Genomic DNA, 18,232 nt, shown 5'->3' with positions numbered 1-18,232 from the left:
GGATCTGGAGGCGGCGGAGGGAGACGTCATTGCAGGGTTGTTTGTGCAGCCTCGGTGGCGGTGACCCGCAGTGATTCGGCCGCCGCGCCGGGGGGTGGGGGGGCTGCGCGGGACTCTTTTCTTTCAGACGGATCGCGGGGCAGCTGGGGAGCATGTCGACCCCCGCCCGGAGGAGACTCATGCGGGATTTCAAGCGGTAAGGCCCTTCATCTTCGCCTGGACGACGGCTCCTCTGCAGAGCTACGGGCCTACAGGGTGGGGAACCGGGGCACCTTCCCCCGGGTCCTCCGAGGGCCGGCCGTGGGCCCCGCGGGAGCGACGGAAGGCCAGTTCTAACCCCGGTTCGCACTCCCTCATCCTTGTTTTCTCACTCCGTCGTAAGAAATTTAGATAGCCCTACCCCCCGAAAGTAAAAAAAAAAAAATGGCTGTGGGCTCCTAGGATACTCCTTTGCCCGACTGGGCCAGCTGCCTGACGTGTCGCGTCGCCCTACCGTTGAAACCTTACCCCCCAGCCCCCTGCGGTGCCCTTTCCCTCAACCCCGAAAGCGAGCCCTTGCAGAAGCTTTTTCCTCGCTTATTCGGCCACTCAGCTTTGTTCGATGGCCCTGCGGTCCCGGAGGGGCAGGGTTGAGGCGAAGAGCACCCCCCCCCCCTTTCTGCAGTGAGGGTGGGGTCTGCCGCGCGAGGTCCGGAGGTGGTTAACCCATCCTGCGAAACCCGACTCTCCCCCTCCCGCCTGAAAGGACCTTGAGAACTGGCTTCGAGACCGGGGACTCAAGCTGGCAACTCTGGCTGCCAGTACCTTCTGGAACTCCGCTCCGTGGCCTGGTGGAGAAAGCCCTCCCTATGTATAGTCTCCGGAGTCTGGAAAATGCCTTCCCTGACGCTGGCGCTAACCTGATACTCCCTGGGCCTCCTTTTGTAAAACAGGGTTTTGTTAGGAGGTGAGGGGGTTGGAGAGGAGGAAGTGACTATTTTTCAGTTGTTTACCTTTTACTTGGAGGTACTGGGCTGGGGGGAGTAACAGAAAACTTAGTTTTGCGATCCTCTGTGTTTTTTTTGAGCAGACTTGCCCAGATTGAGACGAAATATCTAGTATAAAAACTTAGATTAGCCGCTCAGGAAGTAACCTCTCAACTTCGCGATTATAAAATCGTAGGTTAGACATTTGGAAGCCATTGTTTCGAGCTTCGACCAATTTATTATTGAATATATTTGTAGCTGCTTAGCCAGTTAACTTGGGTGGGCGTCAGGCAGCATAATTTCTGTCAGGCTTCTGTTCATGGCCCAGTTTTCTTGAGGTTGACTAAAAAGAACCGTTTTTATGTGGACTTACTTAAAAGTATCATAGCACATGGTAATCACTGCATATATACATATAGAGAGCTATAAAAATAGCGGTTTTTTACTGAGTTTTTGAAAGGAGGTGCCCTGTTTCATTCATGTAAAAGTCATCTTCTAAAGCTTGACATTAGATTTCAAATGCGCTGAAATTCCGATGAGTGAAATTCAAATAATAAAACTTCCAGTTCGTGTTCAGTTACCCTGATTTCTTGCTGCGATTCTCTGCTTCTGAATTGAACACATGGTACCTTTGGTAGTTTTCCAAGGGTCTTCTGGTTACAAGAATTTGACTAACAAATGTTGGAAGATAGCTTTGTATTGAGTCTCCTGATTTGTGAGAGATTGAGTGTTCATGCAGAGCCTTTAAAATGGGAACTGATGGAAAACCAAACTGAATCTTTGATTACTTTAAAAGCCATTGCTAATTGAAGCAAATGGGATAAAGTAACTCTCCTGCCTGAAACGACTTTCCTAATCAAATTGAAAAAAGTGTTTTCAGTCCTATAGTGGTTACACGGAGGGTTTTTTTTGTTTTAAGGGGGAGGAAGTTTGGTGGCCATGTTGCACAAGTAGCAGTAGTTAGGACTCAGCAGCAAAATTGATGGTTGTGTAAAAATATTTTTTGCACTTGAGGTCTTTATTTATTTTTGGTTGAAGGCAGACTATATACATTAGTTCTTGAAAGATACCTTACTTAACCTTGATCGTATTTGAAGAGGGATACTCCCAAGCCCTTGGGAATTTTAAGGTAACTTGGAGAGGCATCTAATAAGTATATATACCTGGTTGATTTTTGTGTGTGTGTGTCACATGCTTTATTCCTGCTCAGCACAAGAACAAGGAAATGGATTTCATTTGTGTCTCAAAGTAGATAGTATAGAGTTTATAGGTGTTCTATTTGGCCTTTTTAGTGGCCCATATGTTCAACTTTTAAAATTACTACGGATTTCTAGATTGCAAGAGGACCCACCTGTGGGTGTCAGTGGCGCACCATCTGAAAACAACATCATGCAGTGGAATGCAGTTATATTTGGGTGAGTTGAAAGATAAAACAGCTGATAGGTTTGATGATATTTAAGAAAAAACGGGCAACTGGGAAAAGAGGCTGAGAAACTGCAAGGTAAATTAGAAAAAACATTCCCATAAAAGTTTTAGTGGTTACATAAAATTTATTTGCATTTTGGTGTTAATACGTATGATTTTTATTTTAAGAACTTTGGGTTTTACTTGATAAAAAATACCATTTGACACTAAAGGAGAAGAGATAAATTATTTTGTACAAAATGTACCAAGCAAGTGTTTATGCTTGTATTGTTTTAGAACTGTAAAAAAGCTAGGAACCAAAAATACTGAGAACATATACTATGGCAAGAATTTAAATGAAAAATGTTTCATAGCCCAATATGAAATTCAGGCATACCTCAGAGATACTATTTATTTTTAAATATGTCTTTATTGATTTCAGAGGGAGGAAGAGAGAGATACATCAATGATGAGAGAGTCATTGATCGGCTGCCTCCTGCACACACCCCTACTGGGGATTTAGTCCGAAACCTGGGCATGCGCGTAGACCATGAATTGAACCGCAATCTCTTGGATCACAGTTTGATGCTCAACCGCTGAGCCATGCTGGCCAGGCTATTTATTTTTTATTTTTTTATTTTTGGCTGGTGGTGGGCCTTGTTTTCAATTCATAAAAAAAAAGGCAACGTCTGTGAAGTGCAATAAAGTGAAGCACAATAAAATGAGATATGCCTGTAATTGAATGGCATCTTTGAGAAGCAGTCTTACATTTTACATACATATTGCATATATGCTTTTTAATATAAAATTTCCTTATGACTTTTTTGTTTATTTTTCCCAGACTTGAAAGTATTTTGCACTAAAACTTTAAAGGAGAATACTTTCATAAACAATTCTGAGTTCCCTCTGAATTAGTTATGAGAGTCTACCTCAAAGACTAGTGGAAAAGTGAGCATATTCTAAAGTGATTATATTAAATTCAGGCTGTTAATGTGCTTCTTTGACATCCTGAATATGCCTTACAAGTAATAGTTAAGCTTCATGCTGTTGCTTTGGGAAAAATGAAATTGAGGTGTGGAGGCAGGGAAAAGATTTGAGCAAAAGAAACTGGCTTTCTTGATGACTTCAGTTATGTCTATCCAGTTTGAGTGAGAAATTGCACTGTTGGAAAGCAGAACACACCTGCCCTGGCCTAGTGGCTCAGTTTGTTGGAGCGAATGTCCTGTACACCAAAAGGTTGAGGGTTTGATTCCCAGTCAGAGCACATACCTAGGTTTTGGATCTGATCCCTGGGTCAGGAGCATACAGGGCCCTACCGACGGATGTTTCTCTTTCTCCCTTCTCTCTCTAAAATCAATGAACATATCCTTAGGTGAGGATTTAAAAAAAAGCGGAACACACTGTTTTGGTGATGTACTTAAAGGGTATTGATTTCCATTACTGATGTAAATTAAAATAGGACCTTTTCTCTTAAGAATACACACATTTACAAAGATGACTGGATAGTATTTATGAACTGAATGATTTTTGTGCTAAAATTACGACAATTTTGTTTTGTTTTGTAAAGCTTCCCTAAAAGGAAAACTTAGAAAGTAAAAATTACCTTTTATGTTTACATATATAAAAATGTAGGGCTAAGATGGTATTAACCCTTTGCGGTCATATTAAATTTGGACATGGGTGTCATACTGGTCAGAATTAATTTCCATTGAAAGAGCAGTGATATGTAACATGCAAGATTATGAAGGATAAACAAGATTTATGAACTGATACATGAATGAATAGAGTTAAGATTTGTACGGTTCCTTGCTGTGGTGGCTGAGAGCAGACATACAACCGGAACGGTAAAAAAGCTTTGGTGGCTAAGAATAGACAAGCGACCGCAAAGGGTTAAGTTAACAATATTTTTAAAACTCCACAAATCATCAAAATGAGCCCCTTTCTGTTTGAGTTTATCCTTTCCACTCTTGAAAAATCAGGAAAAAGAATGAAAGAATGAAAAACTTTTTTTAATCAGATATCTTCTTGTTTTCAGACCAGAAGGGACACCCTTTGAAGATGGTAAGTCATTCTCCATGTTTTCTATAGCATTCAGAGGCTTTTTTAAAGTAGGAATTTTAACACCAATGTGTCTACTAAAAACGGTTTTCTCTTGTTAATAGGTCAAATTAAAACTAAATACTGCTACTGAGAATTGTTTACAAGACTTTCTTCTCTTATCAGCTTGATCACCTTTGTTGTCAGTTACTCTGTTACTTTAATGTTTGGCTAAGGAACCATGACTTAGATGGTGGGGCCTGTGTTGAGAATAGTTTAAATTTCAGTGACCTTTGTAGCATACTAACAGTGTTCCTGAGGTAAATACCAGGAGGGTAATCATGTCCCTTTTTTTTAAACTTCACTATCTATGGATAGGATGTTGAGCTGAAATGGTTCTTATATATAGCTGCCAGTAGTTTCACATACAGCTAGCATTCAACACCCATAAATAGCATTCTGCATAATCTTTTGCATCTTAAATTCAATATTTTCACCAAGAGCCAGGGAAATGGAAAACTAATTCAAATATTTATTTATAATTGAGCTTCTCAAATTGATTTTAACCAGGTATTAGATTTTTCCTAATTATAGCATGGTGTTTTGTTTTTTTAATTGTTAAACAGCCCAGTAGGTGCAGCTCGGTTGAGTGTCTTCCCATGCACCAGGAGGTTGCTGGTTTGATTCCCTGTCAGGGCACAAGCCCGAATTTCGGGCTCAATCTCCCAGTAGGGGGTGTGTAGGAGGCAGCCATTGATGTCTCTCTCTCTCTCCCCCCCCCCCTCTGAAATCAAAAACATTTTAAAAACAAGAAGAGGAAGCACATTTCCAATTCTAAAAGAAATTGTTAAACAGGTTTGTTTTAATTATTAAAATAGCTTCAGCATTAATGTAGCAGGGATATTTGTACAAAGATATTGATGCAGCGCCATTTTTAAGGAGATAACCTGAATGACCAATAGAGGAAATGGTTAGCAAATGAAAATATAGCTAGACTCTGGAATATTATAAACTTGTTAAGGAATAAGGTAGATCTGGACAAATGACAACATTACAGAATAATGTATATTATATCACATTTTTACTAAGTACATACATGCAAATGTGTGTGTTATGTTAAAGGGTTATATACCACACTGTTATCAGTGGTTACCTCTAGGTCAGGGTTAGGAATTAAATAGAGGACTTAAGCTTTTAACCCTGTACCAAGGTGTTCTCAAGAATGTTCCATAAACCCCTTAAGGTCCCTAAGACCCTTTCAGGGGTTCCATGTGATCAAAACTGTCTTCATACCAATACTAAGACATTACTGTATTTTCCTTTTTCACTGTATTGACATTTGTTCTGATGTTACAAAAGCATTAGTGACTAAAACAGGACTCAAGCAGTTCAGCATCTTGGCACAAATCAAGACAGTGGCACCTAAGTGTACTAATAGTCATTGTATTTTTTGCATTTTAAAGATGCCAGTTTCACTTAAAAAATACCTTGATGAAAAAGTGGAAATTATTAATATTAAATTCTGACCCAAGTATACATCTTTTTAATATTCTGTGTGATGAAGTGGGAAGTATGTGTACAGCACTTTTTTTATATACCAAAATATGATTGTCTGGAGGAAAAGCACTTCTGCAGGTGTTTGAGTTGCAACTTAAACTACTGCTTTTTTCATGGAACGTTTTTACTTGAAAGAATGACTGACAAACTGATTATTTCGGCCTGAGCATTTGGCAGACATACTCTCAAAAGTGACCTAAGTGAGCTGTTAGGCCAAGGAGAACAGCTGACAATGTTTGTTGCTGCTGATAAAATGACAGCTTCCCAATACTTTTAAGATTTCTCTGATGAGATCAGTAGGTGGTATTACCTATTGTGATTTTTGTGTGTGTGGTATATAATGGAATATGGTGACATTTAGAAGATTTATTATAACAGTGAACCAATATTTTCCAAATGTAAGTGATGCAAAAGGTTTATTTATATGGTTTCAGATTCTATGTTGCAACTAACCTTTAAAAACCTACTATTTCTTTGGTGTAATATCAAAAAATATCTAATTATCTGAAAAAGCTATGAAAATACTCCTCCTTTTTCATTTACATAATTTGTGATGCCTGATTTTCTTCATGCTCCTCAACCAAAACAGCATATTGCAACAGATTGAATACAGAAGCAGCTAAGAGAATCCAGCTGTCTTCTGTTAAGGCAGTCTAAAGAGGTTTGCAAAAATGTAAAACAATGCTTTATTTCTCACTAACTTGGGGAGAAGATAGTTGTTTTGTTTTTGTTTTTCTTCATTAAATGTTATTTAGGTAAATGTGTAATGAATTTATAGTTATTTTAAGGTTTTCTGAGTTATAATTTTTAATACAACACATATCGATAGTTATAGCCAGTGGTGTGCTGGAAGCAGCTTGTACTGATTTGTGAGAACAGATTGTTAAAAGTTTTGGAAATTTTTGCAAGCTGATTATTAGAGAGCCAATATTTTTAAATGAAATTATTTTTTATTTTTGGTGGAGGTACCATAAAATGTATGTTATTGCATGCACTTTTTCCAGCTTCACATTCAGTGACTTCATGTTGGAAGCTTGGTGTGGGTGGTTGTTGGGAGTAAGAGTGTAAAAGGGTCCTGAGACCCCATAAAATGGGGAGGGGGAGCTTAAAAATACATTTTGTATTTGTGTTTGCCTGAAATTTTTACATGGTACATTTTTGTAATTAGAATGTAAACTTTAAAGATACATAATTAGGTATAAGCTTGTCTTCACTAATTATACACTTCGTAGTACCTCTATTAATATATCAGAATATGAAATGGATATCACCTTTGATTTTGCTTATATCTTTGGCCTCCCTAATCCCAAATTTCCAAACAAAATGTAGAGGTAGAGTTTGTACATCAAATCTATGACTAGTGAAGGAGATATTTTTATTTTATTATTTTTTAAATATATCTTTATTGATTACAGGGAGAGGGGGGGAGAGAGAGAAAAAATTAATAATGAGAGTCATTGATTGGCTGCCTCCTGCATGCCCCCGACTGGGGATCAAGCCTGCAACCCAGGCATGTGCCCTGACCAGGAATCGAACTGTGATCTCCTGGATCCTAGGTCGATGCTCAACCCCTGAGCCACGTCCGGCTGGACCAACAAGATATTTTATACTAAATACATGCCTCTAATCTGAGTAAACTGAAGCCAGGAGCAGGAGCTTAGAATTTACGTTAAGGGTTTTTGTTGTTTGGGTAGTTGTTGAAATTATTTTTTAAATTTTATTTTTCAGTTACAGTTGGCATATATACACATATATATGTATATATATTTTAAACAGCATTGGTGACATAAGAAAAGAACCTTGTGGAGATACCTGGAATGGTTTAAACTTACTGATTTCAACAGGAATAAGTATGTCTAAGGGGTAATAGTTAGAGGGAGGACCTCTCCAACCAGCTTACCTTTGAGGTAAATTTCCTCAAAATAAAAGGACTCTGGATAGTGAGTACACAAAAAAGTCTACAAAGATAAACCCAAAACCACTAATAGTGCTACTATTTCTGTGAAGTGGAATTGGAGTTGAGAGTTCTTAACTTTTTTGCTTACTATAAACAGATTTACTTTGTTACAAATGCATAATTTAAAAAATGCCTATATTTCTATTGACCAGAAAATACTAATGTAGACTGACCAAAATGTACCGTGTTGGTCTATAACCAACAATAGTAGGCAGTTACCGATTGATTCTTGGCATATTTAAGTGAAGGGATTGTTGTGGGACAGTACAGACCTTTCGCATTAGTGCCTAAGCCTCCAATCTGAGTCCTTTGTCATGTGGTAGTCATCCCCTCTCAAAATCCTCTGTGCACCCACCCTTCTTCTAAGCTATAATAAACTATTTCTCCAAACGTGCATTTTAAGTTTTAATAGGTAGGACCAAATTGCCTTTTAAAAATATTACAGTTATCATTCCCACCAATAGTATGTGAAAGTATTAGTTCCCTAAGTGCTTGCCAGTGCTGTGTGTTATGTCTGCTATAGATAGAAGTATATATATTAGTACGTTTCATGTGCTGAACCAAAATTCACGTTAATTTTTATGTGGTACAAAAAACAGTATGTGTTGAAAATTGATTGATGAAGAGATTGAAAAGTTTTGCTTGTCTTTACTATAATTATTTTGGTTTGTTTTCTATCTAGGTACTTTTAAACTAGTAATAGAATTTTCTGAAGAATATCCAAATAAACCACCAACTGTTAGGTTTTTATCCAAAATGTTTCATCCAAATGGTAAGTAGCAATTTTGTTAGACTTTGCAAATGATAGAGGGAAGGGGAAAAAATACTTGTTTCCTTCCTTTTAGGTCTTGCCCCATACTTAACACTTTCAGGGCCCACTTCTAGATGTTTCCTCCATGTCAGTATTAGCCACGTTTCTGTTGTCTGGAATCTTACCAAGGTTTCAGATTTGAGATAAATTTGTTTTTGTTTTAATCATCTCTGATTTTAAAGTAATATCTATTTGTAGAAATGTAAAAGATACTGAAAGGAATTTGTCACTTACAATTTAGCTTTTAAAAAATACAAAGAAGTGCTTGTATAGAATTGGTATGTTCTGTGTAAAGTTAAGTAATTTTTTATACTATGAACATTTTCCCTTATTAAGTATTCTTAGATCATTCTTAGTGGCTACAGAATGTTCTGAATTTCCCATAATTTATCTAATCAGTGTCTAGTTGTTGGTTTTCAGCACTTCTAATATTCTTGAAAATAATCCTGAATATTTCTTTAGAATAAGTTTTTGGAAGTGGCATTACTTGGTCAAAGGTTTGTGTGTTTCTAAGGCTTTTTAAAATACAGTTTTACATGTTTTTCTTGTTCCTATTTTCACTTTTAGAAGTTTTTTATTACTATTTGTCATAAATGATTGCTGAGTGACCCTTTTGTAATTAAATTTGCTCTTTGCCGACTTTTTGCTATTTCCTTCTAATATATTTTATATTCCTGGATATAAATTACTATCTGAAAGACTTATCCACGATACTTAAGCTCTCTTTCCTTTTTGTAACCTTTTGTTCCTTTATTTTTTTAATCCTCACCCGAGGATATTTTTTCCATTGCTTCTGGAGGGGGGGGGGGGCGTTGATATGCGAGAGACACATCGATTGGTTGTCTCCCTCACGTGTCTCTACTGGGGCTGGGGAATTGAGCCTGCAACTGAGGTATGTCCCCCTGGCTGGAATCAAACCCGGGACCCTTCGGTCTGAGGGCCAACACTCTAACCACTGAGCCAAACTGGCTAGGGCACCTTTTGCTCCTTTAAATGTGGCTTCCCATCAGTTAGCTTATTTTCAGGAGGAACATTTTCAGAAGTTCTCTCTAGGCTAGTATTGCAAACTGCATGAATGGGCTATAGGCAGATAGAGCTCCCTACTCAGAGAGGTATGTTTGTGTGTTTGGAACCAGTGTGACTTTCCAATACTAGATTTAATTGCTTTTGCTTTTTCTATCCAGCTACCCTCCCCCCCTTTTTTAGTCCAATACAGGTTTAATTTTATTTTTTGTTTCTGTTTGGGGGAAATTCTCAAGTTACTTACCATTTATTCCTCTGTTGCTTTATCTGGCTTAGACTTGGTATTGAATCAACCCAAATTGTAGTAAGGGGGCTCTGTAAATTAAGGCAGAATAAACATAGAATCTGCAGGGGATATATGTGTATAGATATAGGATTAACAAATTTATAGGGAAACAATGTATTAGGTTATTTTTTGTCCTTTAATATTAGTAACTTCGTTTTCCTTTTTTCTGCTATCAATACTTTTTTATTAACTTCCTGGTTTACTCCTTTTATTTTAACGTCTTTATTGAAATATAATTTACGTACCATGCTCTTCACCCATTTAAAATATGTTCAGAGATTTTGGTATATTCACTCTGTTGTGCAACCATAACCATAATCAGTGTTAGAACATTTTAAGTATAATTTGCCTTGTCTACCCCCAAAAAGCTGCATTACTCTTTTTATGTAAAGTGATCTGGGTTACTCTAAAGACTTCTAAAACATGTTAATTACCTTGATTTTGACTTTTAATTATAAAAGGGAAGCAATACTCAGTGCAAAATCAAATCACAAAATACAAGAAAAGGTAAAGAAAATAAGATCCTTCATAATCCTACTATCTACAGATATCCACTACTTAGATTTTGGCATTTAGTTTTACAAATTTTTTGTAACTGCATATACCTGAAATAAAAATATTTATATATAATTTTTTATAATGGAATTATCTTATATAAATATTTGGAAAATTGTTAAGGTAATATATTGTAGATGTATTTTTTCTACATTAGTTAACATAGAGTAGATGTATGTAATTTCTGTTGGCTGTAGTGGTATTGGTTATATGAATGTAGCATTTAGCCAGTCCCCTCTTTATTGGCCACAAGGTAGTTTGCAGTTTTTCACTCTTATAATTAGTATTACAGTAAACATCTGTAAATAAAACTTTGCATGTCCGTGATCATTTTTTTAGAATAACTTCTGGGAGTGGAATTGCTCTGTTAAAAAATAACCTTTTCATTTCAAGAGCTTTATTTAAGAATATTTAGAAATAGGTAATTTAAACAGATTTGCTATATGGTGTCTTGAAAAAGTGTAACTCTCACTCAGCCTCCTGATGAAGGATAGAAAATAAGAGACTTTAGTTTTCAGACTGGTGGTTCTGTGACAGAAGGAGGTTTAGTTACTGCCTGATGTTCAAAACTTTTCTCTGGGCCAAGTGTTCTGTTTATGTGGTAGATTTCTCTTAACAGATATTACAGAGTTAATATGTAACCAGTTTTAGTGTTGTCTTTGCAGTGTATGCTGATGGTAGCATATGTTTAGATATCCTTCAGAATCGATGGAGTCCAACATACGATGTATCTTCTATTTTAACATCAATTCAGGTAAGTGTGTATTAAGATGCATCATAATTTTTCAAGACTGTGGGATCCAGTCAGCTCTTTTAGGAGTAATCTAAAGACCAAGTGGGCAAACTAACCTTCCCAGCACCCAGGTAACCAGTGACAGAGTTCAGACAAAAACCCATGATTTTCAGACAATTGGTCTGCTTTTTCACTGGTGACCACCTTAGATCAAAACAACAGTTATTTTCCTGTTCACGTGTAAGTTAATGTTCTCACAGGTCAAGTATTATTTGTGCCCATGAATTGTAGCCAGGAGTTTTGAAGAAGAATGGAAAATCTTGGGGACAGATAAAGATGATTGCTTAGAGAAACCATAGGGACCTCAAGAAACTGCCAAGTGCAGAGAAGCATTGAGAATGTTGCCCTGTCTAAGAAATTCTATATCAGAAAAAGAAAGTAGTGTAACTATTTGCCAAAGCACTCTGGCAGAATATTTCACAGTTGGCCTTGAATGACAGTTTTGAGGAGGGGTGGAGTGAGATGTGTTTTAGTTATGTGGATTTGAGAGGAGCGGAAGTAACGTTTTGGTTTTCTGACCTTTTTAAAGCTTTTCTATCACACTTTTGCTTTAATTGGGGTCACCTTATAAACAGTTTTTAACCTTCCTATTTCATTCCTTTGCTGCTAGATGTATACGTTTTATTGATTAAAGAGAACAAGATTAACTATCCAACTTACAGTCAGATGTGCCAAGTAACTACAATAATAGAGCTTAACTTTGGAAAATGTTGTTCACTAAGCTATTTATAGGTGTTGTATATTAACCAAATCAAACTGCTTGTTTCCTAGTTTAATGTGTTAGTTATGCTGAAGATGTTCTTTTCCAATTTATTTGAAATTAGAGGTCTTAAGGCGAGTGAGAGAGATTTGTTTTAGAAGTTTAAGTTCTCTAGCAGTAGGAACCTTCTTAATGTTTATCAAGCTATTTCTGAAAAGTATTTAGACCTAAAAATATGGAGTATTGATTTCTGCCATTTTGTATAACTTCTGTGCTCCTTTATCTGACCCATGTCAATACAGAGAATAACTCTGCAAATCTCATTTTTTTCTCTCCTTCTAGTCTCTGCTGGATGAACCAAATCCAAACAGTCCAGCAAATAGCCAGGCAGCACAACTTTATCAGGAAAACAAACGAGAATATGAGAAAAGAGTTTCAGCCATTGTTGAACAAAGCTGGAATGATTCATAATAGACAACTGGTCTGTTAATCTTTTTCATCATTGTTGTGTATAATTTACCTCTCAGTAGAAAGGCTAACAAATTTTAAGTGCCACCGGTTTTAAGGATTCTGCAGAAAAAAAAGTCCTTCAGTTTAGAACCTATAAAAGCTTGTGTATCTTGATTAATGTACTTTTTATTGCATGGTGTGAACTAAGTTATTGCTTACATAAATTTGTAATATATCCTGTTTGTATTTTTTTCCAAGTGTATAATGTTGGTGTGGAGTTTTCATGACAGAATATACACATTTTGTAAATCTGTACTTTTTTCAAATATTGAATGCCTTATTTTTGAATTCTTTAGATTTTTAAATTGGAGAAAAGCACTTAAAGTTTTTTATATATGAATATTACATGTAAAGCTGTTAAAATACATAACTTCAGTGCAAGAGACTTTGTCACTTATTTCCTTATCTGTGTAGGAGGGGTTAATAAGTCTCTAGCTCTCTGTCAGTTGATAGCTTTATTTCGAATTTCAAAGAACAGATTTATATTTTATCAAGAAATTCTTCAAATTTGATTCTAAACACCACTTATAATCTCAAACTTTATGTGTGATTTTTTTTTAATGTGTTTTTATTTTTAGAGAGAGGAAGGGAGAGGGAGAGAGAGAAATATGGATGAGAGAGAAACATCAGTTGGCTGCCTCCTGCACGCCTCCTACTGGGGATCACCAAGCCTGTGCCCTGACCCAGAATCAAACCAGTGACCTCTTGGTGCATGAGACGATGCTCATCCACTGAGCCACATTGGCCAGGTTCAGCCTTTATTTTGAATGCACCTATCTTAGTCTCAGTTGAGCAGTTATAAACTGGTTTGTTCCAACTCTGTACTTAGGCCTTGTTACTGTTTCTTCATGTTCTACTTACTGTTAAACTGTACCTCTTGTGATTTCACAATTTGCACCTCTACCTTGAGGAATTAGCACCTTTACCTTTAATGAGCAGAGAGCCGATGCAACTTATTTTGCTACTTGATAGCACTTTAAAAGATTTTTGATAATGAGGAAAGTAAGACGATAAACATTTACCAAAAATCCATGCCCCATTATTAGCAGTGAGTAAGATTTGGTTGCATTGGATGAGCAAGGCAGACACTTGGAAGGAATCTTGGTATAATTTAAATATTTGAAAATTGCCTTTCAATACAACTGCATATCTGTTTACTCTGGAAAAATGTTTTAATACCAGAGCCTGCTGAGTTGCTTTCTTTTGTGGAGATTTTTTTTTTTAATCTCCTAAATTGTATAAAAGTTGTACTGCATCTTAGTTTACTGGATAAATTTAAAACACAATGTTGTAGAAAGCTAATACAAAGCTATCCTATGCCTTCAAGTAGGATAGACAATGGAAAATATACAAGTAAATTCTGTTGAACCATCTGTGTAGTCTTTCTAGTAGTTAAAACAGCTATTTCAGTAACCCCAAGAGTTTCTTGTTATACTCGTAGTAGCTTAGTAAGCTCAAAGCTTCTCAGTAGAAGACTGGTTTCTTCTCTTTTGGAAAACTAAGATGGCTATAGCTATAGCTTATAATGAGCAAAGTTCAACCCTAAAAGGATAAGTGCTGATGGTTTTCTTTAAAAATTATTGGCAAATTTTGGGATAAGTGTATGATCTTAGGAACTTTGATAACAAATGAGAGTTCACTCACTGGGATTATGGCCCAAAGGAAAAAAAAAAAAGATGCTTTATTTAAAGGTATTTCTTGGTCATATTAAATGTGTGATGCTTTTATATTCAGTTCTAAAATACTTTTATAGACATTTACTCCAGTAAGTGACTCTTAAATACACAGCAATGAGAGTCTCCCCTCTTATTTCACTACATGTTATTTTGATACTGCTTTGAAATCTATTTTTATTCTTAACCTGTTTTCCCTATTTAAAACTGAAACATTTCAAGTGTCGATAGAAAATTATAAGGGAATTCCATCTTATTTTGCAAGGAGTCAACTCTAACCCTAAATTCAGTCCATTGCATAAAGCTTATACCTAGTCCACATTCCCATTGGAGAAAATTTTTAGGAATATTCTCTGAATTATTCCTCATAGTTTTTCCCTTCAGCTTTGGAACAGATTCTTTTTTCTTTCTTTTCTTTTTTAAACTAAAATGTGTTTATTGGGATGGTTCCCCACTCATCTTGATTTGGGGTGCTTTAAGTGTTGTTTCCTTCTAAAGGAGCATCCTTTTGTAAGCCCTGCTTTCCCTCCTATAGGCGGACAGTAGTACAGTGGAGCAGCCAACACACAAAACTACCCTTTGTGCTTGGCTAAAGACAGTGGTGATTTTCTAGCATTTTGAGTATGTCACATCCATGAAGTAGGAATTGGGCTCTGCACCAGATGCTTCTTGTGTTTCCGCTTCTCTTCTGGAGAGGGAAGAAGGAGATCCTTAGCGAGAGGCATGTTGTAGTGGGCAAGTTGTCACCGCTAGAAAGGCCAGATGAGTTTTGTTTTTTTTAAATCCTCACCCAAGGATATTTTTTCCATTGCTTTTCAGAGAGAGTGGAAGGGAGGGGGGGAGAGAGAGAGAAACATCGATGTGAGAGAGACATCGATTGGCTGCTTCCTGCATGAACCCTGACAGGCTGGGGATTGAGCCTGCATCTGAGATACATGCCTTTGGCCAGAATTGAACCTGGGATCCTTCAGTCCGTGGGCTGACGCTCTAACCACTGAGCCAAACCGGCCAGGGCCAGATTCCTATTTCTTTGGTTAAGTACCACATGTAAACCCTCAATTTACAAGGTTATGTCATACAGAAAACACTTTCAAACTCTACACAAATTTTATAAATGATATGGCAAGAGGCTAGAACTAATTTACTTAGGTATGAAGGTGGATTCATGTTAAAATTTACATGCATTTGTGACGTAATTCCTTTGTAACAATACTTCTATAACTGCAAGGCACTGTTCTAAGTACTCTGACACATATTGCATCTCAAATTCAGTAATCCTATGAGGTAGGTATCAGATGAGCAAACTAGGTACGAGGAGATTAAGTAACTTTGTCAAGGTCAACCAGCTAGTAAGTGATAGAGCTGGGATTTCAACCCAGGCAGTCTGGTCATTTAGCCAGTAACTGTACTATCCCTTAAGAGATATTAAGGGATTGCGTTTAGTTTCAGAAATTCTACTGAACTTAAATGTTCATCTCAATTTATGAAAATACTTCTGTTGATTTAGAGCAGGGGTGGGGAATGTCCAGCCCGTGGGCCGTATATGGCCCTTGAAATCACTTGGTCTGGCCCTGCCAAGGCAACTGTAGCAGGCAGGACTTGAAATTCAATAAATCTAGGAGCTTTTTACATAGCTTATTTTTAAGTTGATAATTTTGTATGTCCCTTAAATGATATATCTAAGCAGCCCTTGGCAGAAAAAAGGTTCACCACCCCTGATTGAGAGTTATGGATAGACTAGTATCTATCCAATGAAAAAGTTTTCTTGACCACCATTTTCCACCTTTTTTTTCCTAGTATAAAGTCGATATAGGGACACTTTCAGGTCTCTGCTATGAAGGACTGTGACTTGCCAATAGACCAAAAATTTTCCCCTTCTTAGAAATATCCTTGAGTCTGCACACTGCACCCTCCCCCCCAAATAAGTTCCACAAATATGATTAACTGTGGGAGGGACTATTAAAGGCGCCTTATTTAGTAACAATCTTGTGCTCGATAAATAAGGTATCTATTTCATTTATTCATTTAGTACTCAAGAGAGAAGCCTGGGGCTCATAGCACTATTTAAAAAAAATTTTTTTAAACATGTCTTTATTGGTTTCAGAGAGAGGAAGGTAGGGAGAGAGAAGCATCAATGATGAGAGAGTCATTGATCGGCTGCCTCCTGCACTCCCGACTGGGGATCGAGCCCGCAACCTGGGCATGTGCCCTGACCAGGAATTGAACCTCGATCTCCTGGGACATAGGTCAGTGCTCAACTGCTGACGGCCAGGACTTGTAGCACTTTTTTTTTATCCTCACCCCAGGATATTTTTTCCATTGCTTCTCAGAGAGAGTGGAGGGGAGAGAGAGAAACATCAGTGTGAGAGAGACATTGATTGCCTCCTGCATTCGCCCTCACCAGAGCTGGGGATCGAGCCTGCACCCGAGGTATGTCCCCTTGACTGGAATCAAACTTGGGGCCCTTCAGTCCGCAGGCCAGCGCTCTAACCACTGAGACAGACCTGCTGGGGCACTCATTGCACAGTTTAGAGTTAACGTCTAAGATATTGTGATCTCTCGGTTCTCCCAAGTTTTAAGAGATGGACCAAATTTTTAGGTCTTGGTGGTGGTTGTTACAGTTCCTTTCTATTGTATTCAGCAAATGCACAGTCCCAAAGGAATCTGTTTTGTGGGGATTATATATGTTAATAGAAAAGTCAATGGTTGGAAAGCTATTAAAGGTAAATGAAATCGTGCATAGAACAGGGACCTTGTGCCATGGTATGCCCTCTTCAGTTCCCATCTAGTTAGGAAAACAGCTGTCAGATAAGGGGAAAGATTAGTTATCTTCAGTTAGCCTAGGATATAACAGAGCAAAGATATTAGAAACAAAATCTTTGAAAGAATTGACATTTTCCGCTATCATTTGGCTCAGCGGTTGAGCATCAACCTAGGATCCAGGAGATCAAGGTTCGATTCCCGGTCAGGGCACATGCCTGGGTTGTGAGCTTGATCCCCAGTAGGTGCATGCAGGAGGCAGCTGATCAATGACTCATCATTGATGTTTCTCCTCTCTTCCTCTCTGAGATCAATAAAGATTTTTTTTTTAATGCAGAAATATGTCCCATTCTTTCAGTAATTTCTCCCACCATCACTAGAGCTTTTTTAAAACAATTTTGTCAGTAATGTCTTGAGTTTTTTTAAGTTTCCTGTTTGTAGCATAGGCTAGGACTTTTTTTTTCAGTGGGCCAAAAAGATAAGTGAGGTGCGCTCTTTACAAATCTTGTTGGGTACGTCACTATCAGCAACATAAGCTCCTTGCTGGTTAAAATCAAGAACCCTGGAAGGAAGGGGCTCTAAGCTTCCTCTTTGGCATATAAAGGATTCAGACTTGGGTGAGAACCATGCCGACTGACTTTCAGGAACTCTGTCATTGCGTGGCCACATACATGATGCTCTTGTTTATCAGTGATTTCTGGAATAATACGTTTGGGGAGAATCTAGTATATATTTAGATAATGTACTCTGGTAAGAGAAAGCAATAACTTTTTACCTGTTGTAGAGGTCTTTACATGGTGATGGTCTTGGTTACAAGCATGCTGCTGCTTAGTCTTTGGAAGAGATTAGCTGATCTCAAGTCTTACCTGGAAGACTGGGATTTGTAAAGTGCCATCAACCCGAACCATTTAGTTGTCATTCTTCCTAGAATGCAGGAGGGGTTCTGTGGTGTCTCGAAGGCTGCCAAATTCCAAACCTAAGGCCACTTAAGGCAGACCTCTTAATAGTGCTTCCTGTCTGAACCCCGAAGGATACAGTTGCTCTGTTCCCTTCCCCCTTTCCAAACAAAGCCTTTTGCCAAGAATATCACAGCCCACCAGCTTAATTGGACTAGCAGCACTCCTGAACAAGATAGTGTACTACAGAGTGGCTTGCTGCTCTTTGGCTGGCCTCTGTATAACGCCTTTTACAAAAGTGACTT

General features: G+C 37.7%; 1 protein-coding gene and 1 pseudogene across 3 annotated transcripts; one reads left to right on the top strand and one right to left on the bottom strand.

The window, feature by feature from the left end:
• Positions 1–13,971, top strand: UBE2B (ubiquitin conjugating enzyme E2 B). Of its 2 annotated transcripts, none has more exons than XM_081135278.1 (6): positions 1–196; positions 2,300–2,380; positions 4,405–4,430; positions 8,603–8,692; positions 11,261–11,349; positions 12,431–13,971. In XM_081135278.1, the coding sequence occupies exons 1-6, from the start codon at positions 153–155 to the stop codon at positions 12,557–12,559; spliced, it is 459 nt and encodes a 152-aa protein (XP_080991404.1). In that variant the 5' UTR covers positions 1–152; the 3' UTR covers positions 12,560–13,971. The 2 variants fall into 2 exon arrangements, with proteins under 2 accessions (XP_080991404.1, XP_080991405.1); XM_081135279.1 differs by having other exon boundaries at positions 20–196; positions 11,288–11,349.
• Positions 13,972–14,647: 676 nt separating this feature from the next.
• On the bottom strand, positions 14,648–14,996 carry LOC308556164 (small ribosomal subunit protein eS27 pseudogene; annotated as a pseudogene). Its single transcript has one exon. The product of its transcript is annotated as a small ribosomal subunit protein eS27 pseudogene (transcript).
• Positions 14,997–18,232: the final 3,236 nt, after the last annotated feature.

The sequence above is a fragment of the Miniopterus schreibersii genome (genome assembly GCF_964146895.1).
Source record: "Miniopterus schreibersii genome assembly, chromosome: 4".
Classification (NCBI taxonomy): Eukaryota; Metazoa; Chordata; class Mammalia; order Chiroptera; family Miniopteridae; genus Miniopterus; species Miniopterus schreibersii.
The sequence above is the reverse complement of the archived record's forward strand: the minus strand, read 5'-3'. Positions and strand labels throughout refer to the sequence as shown.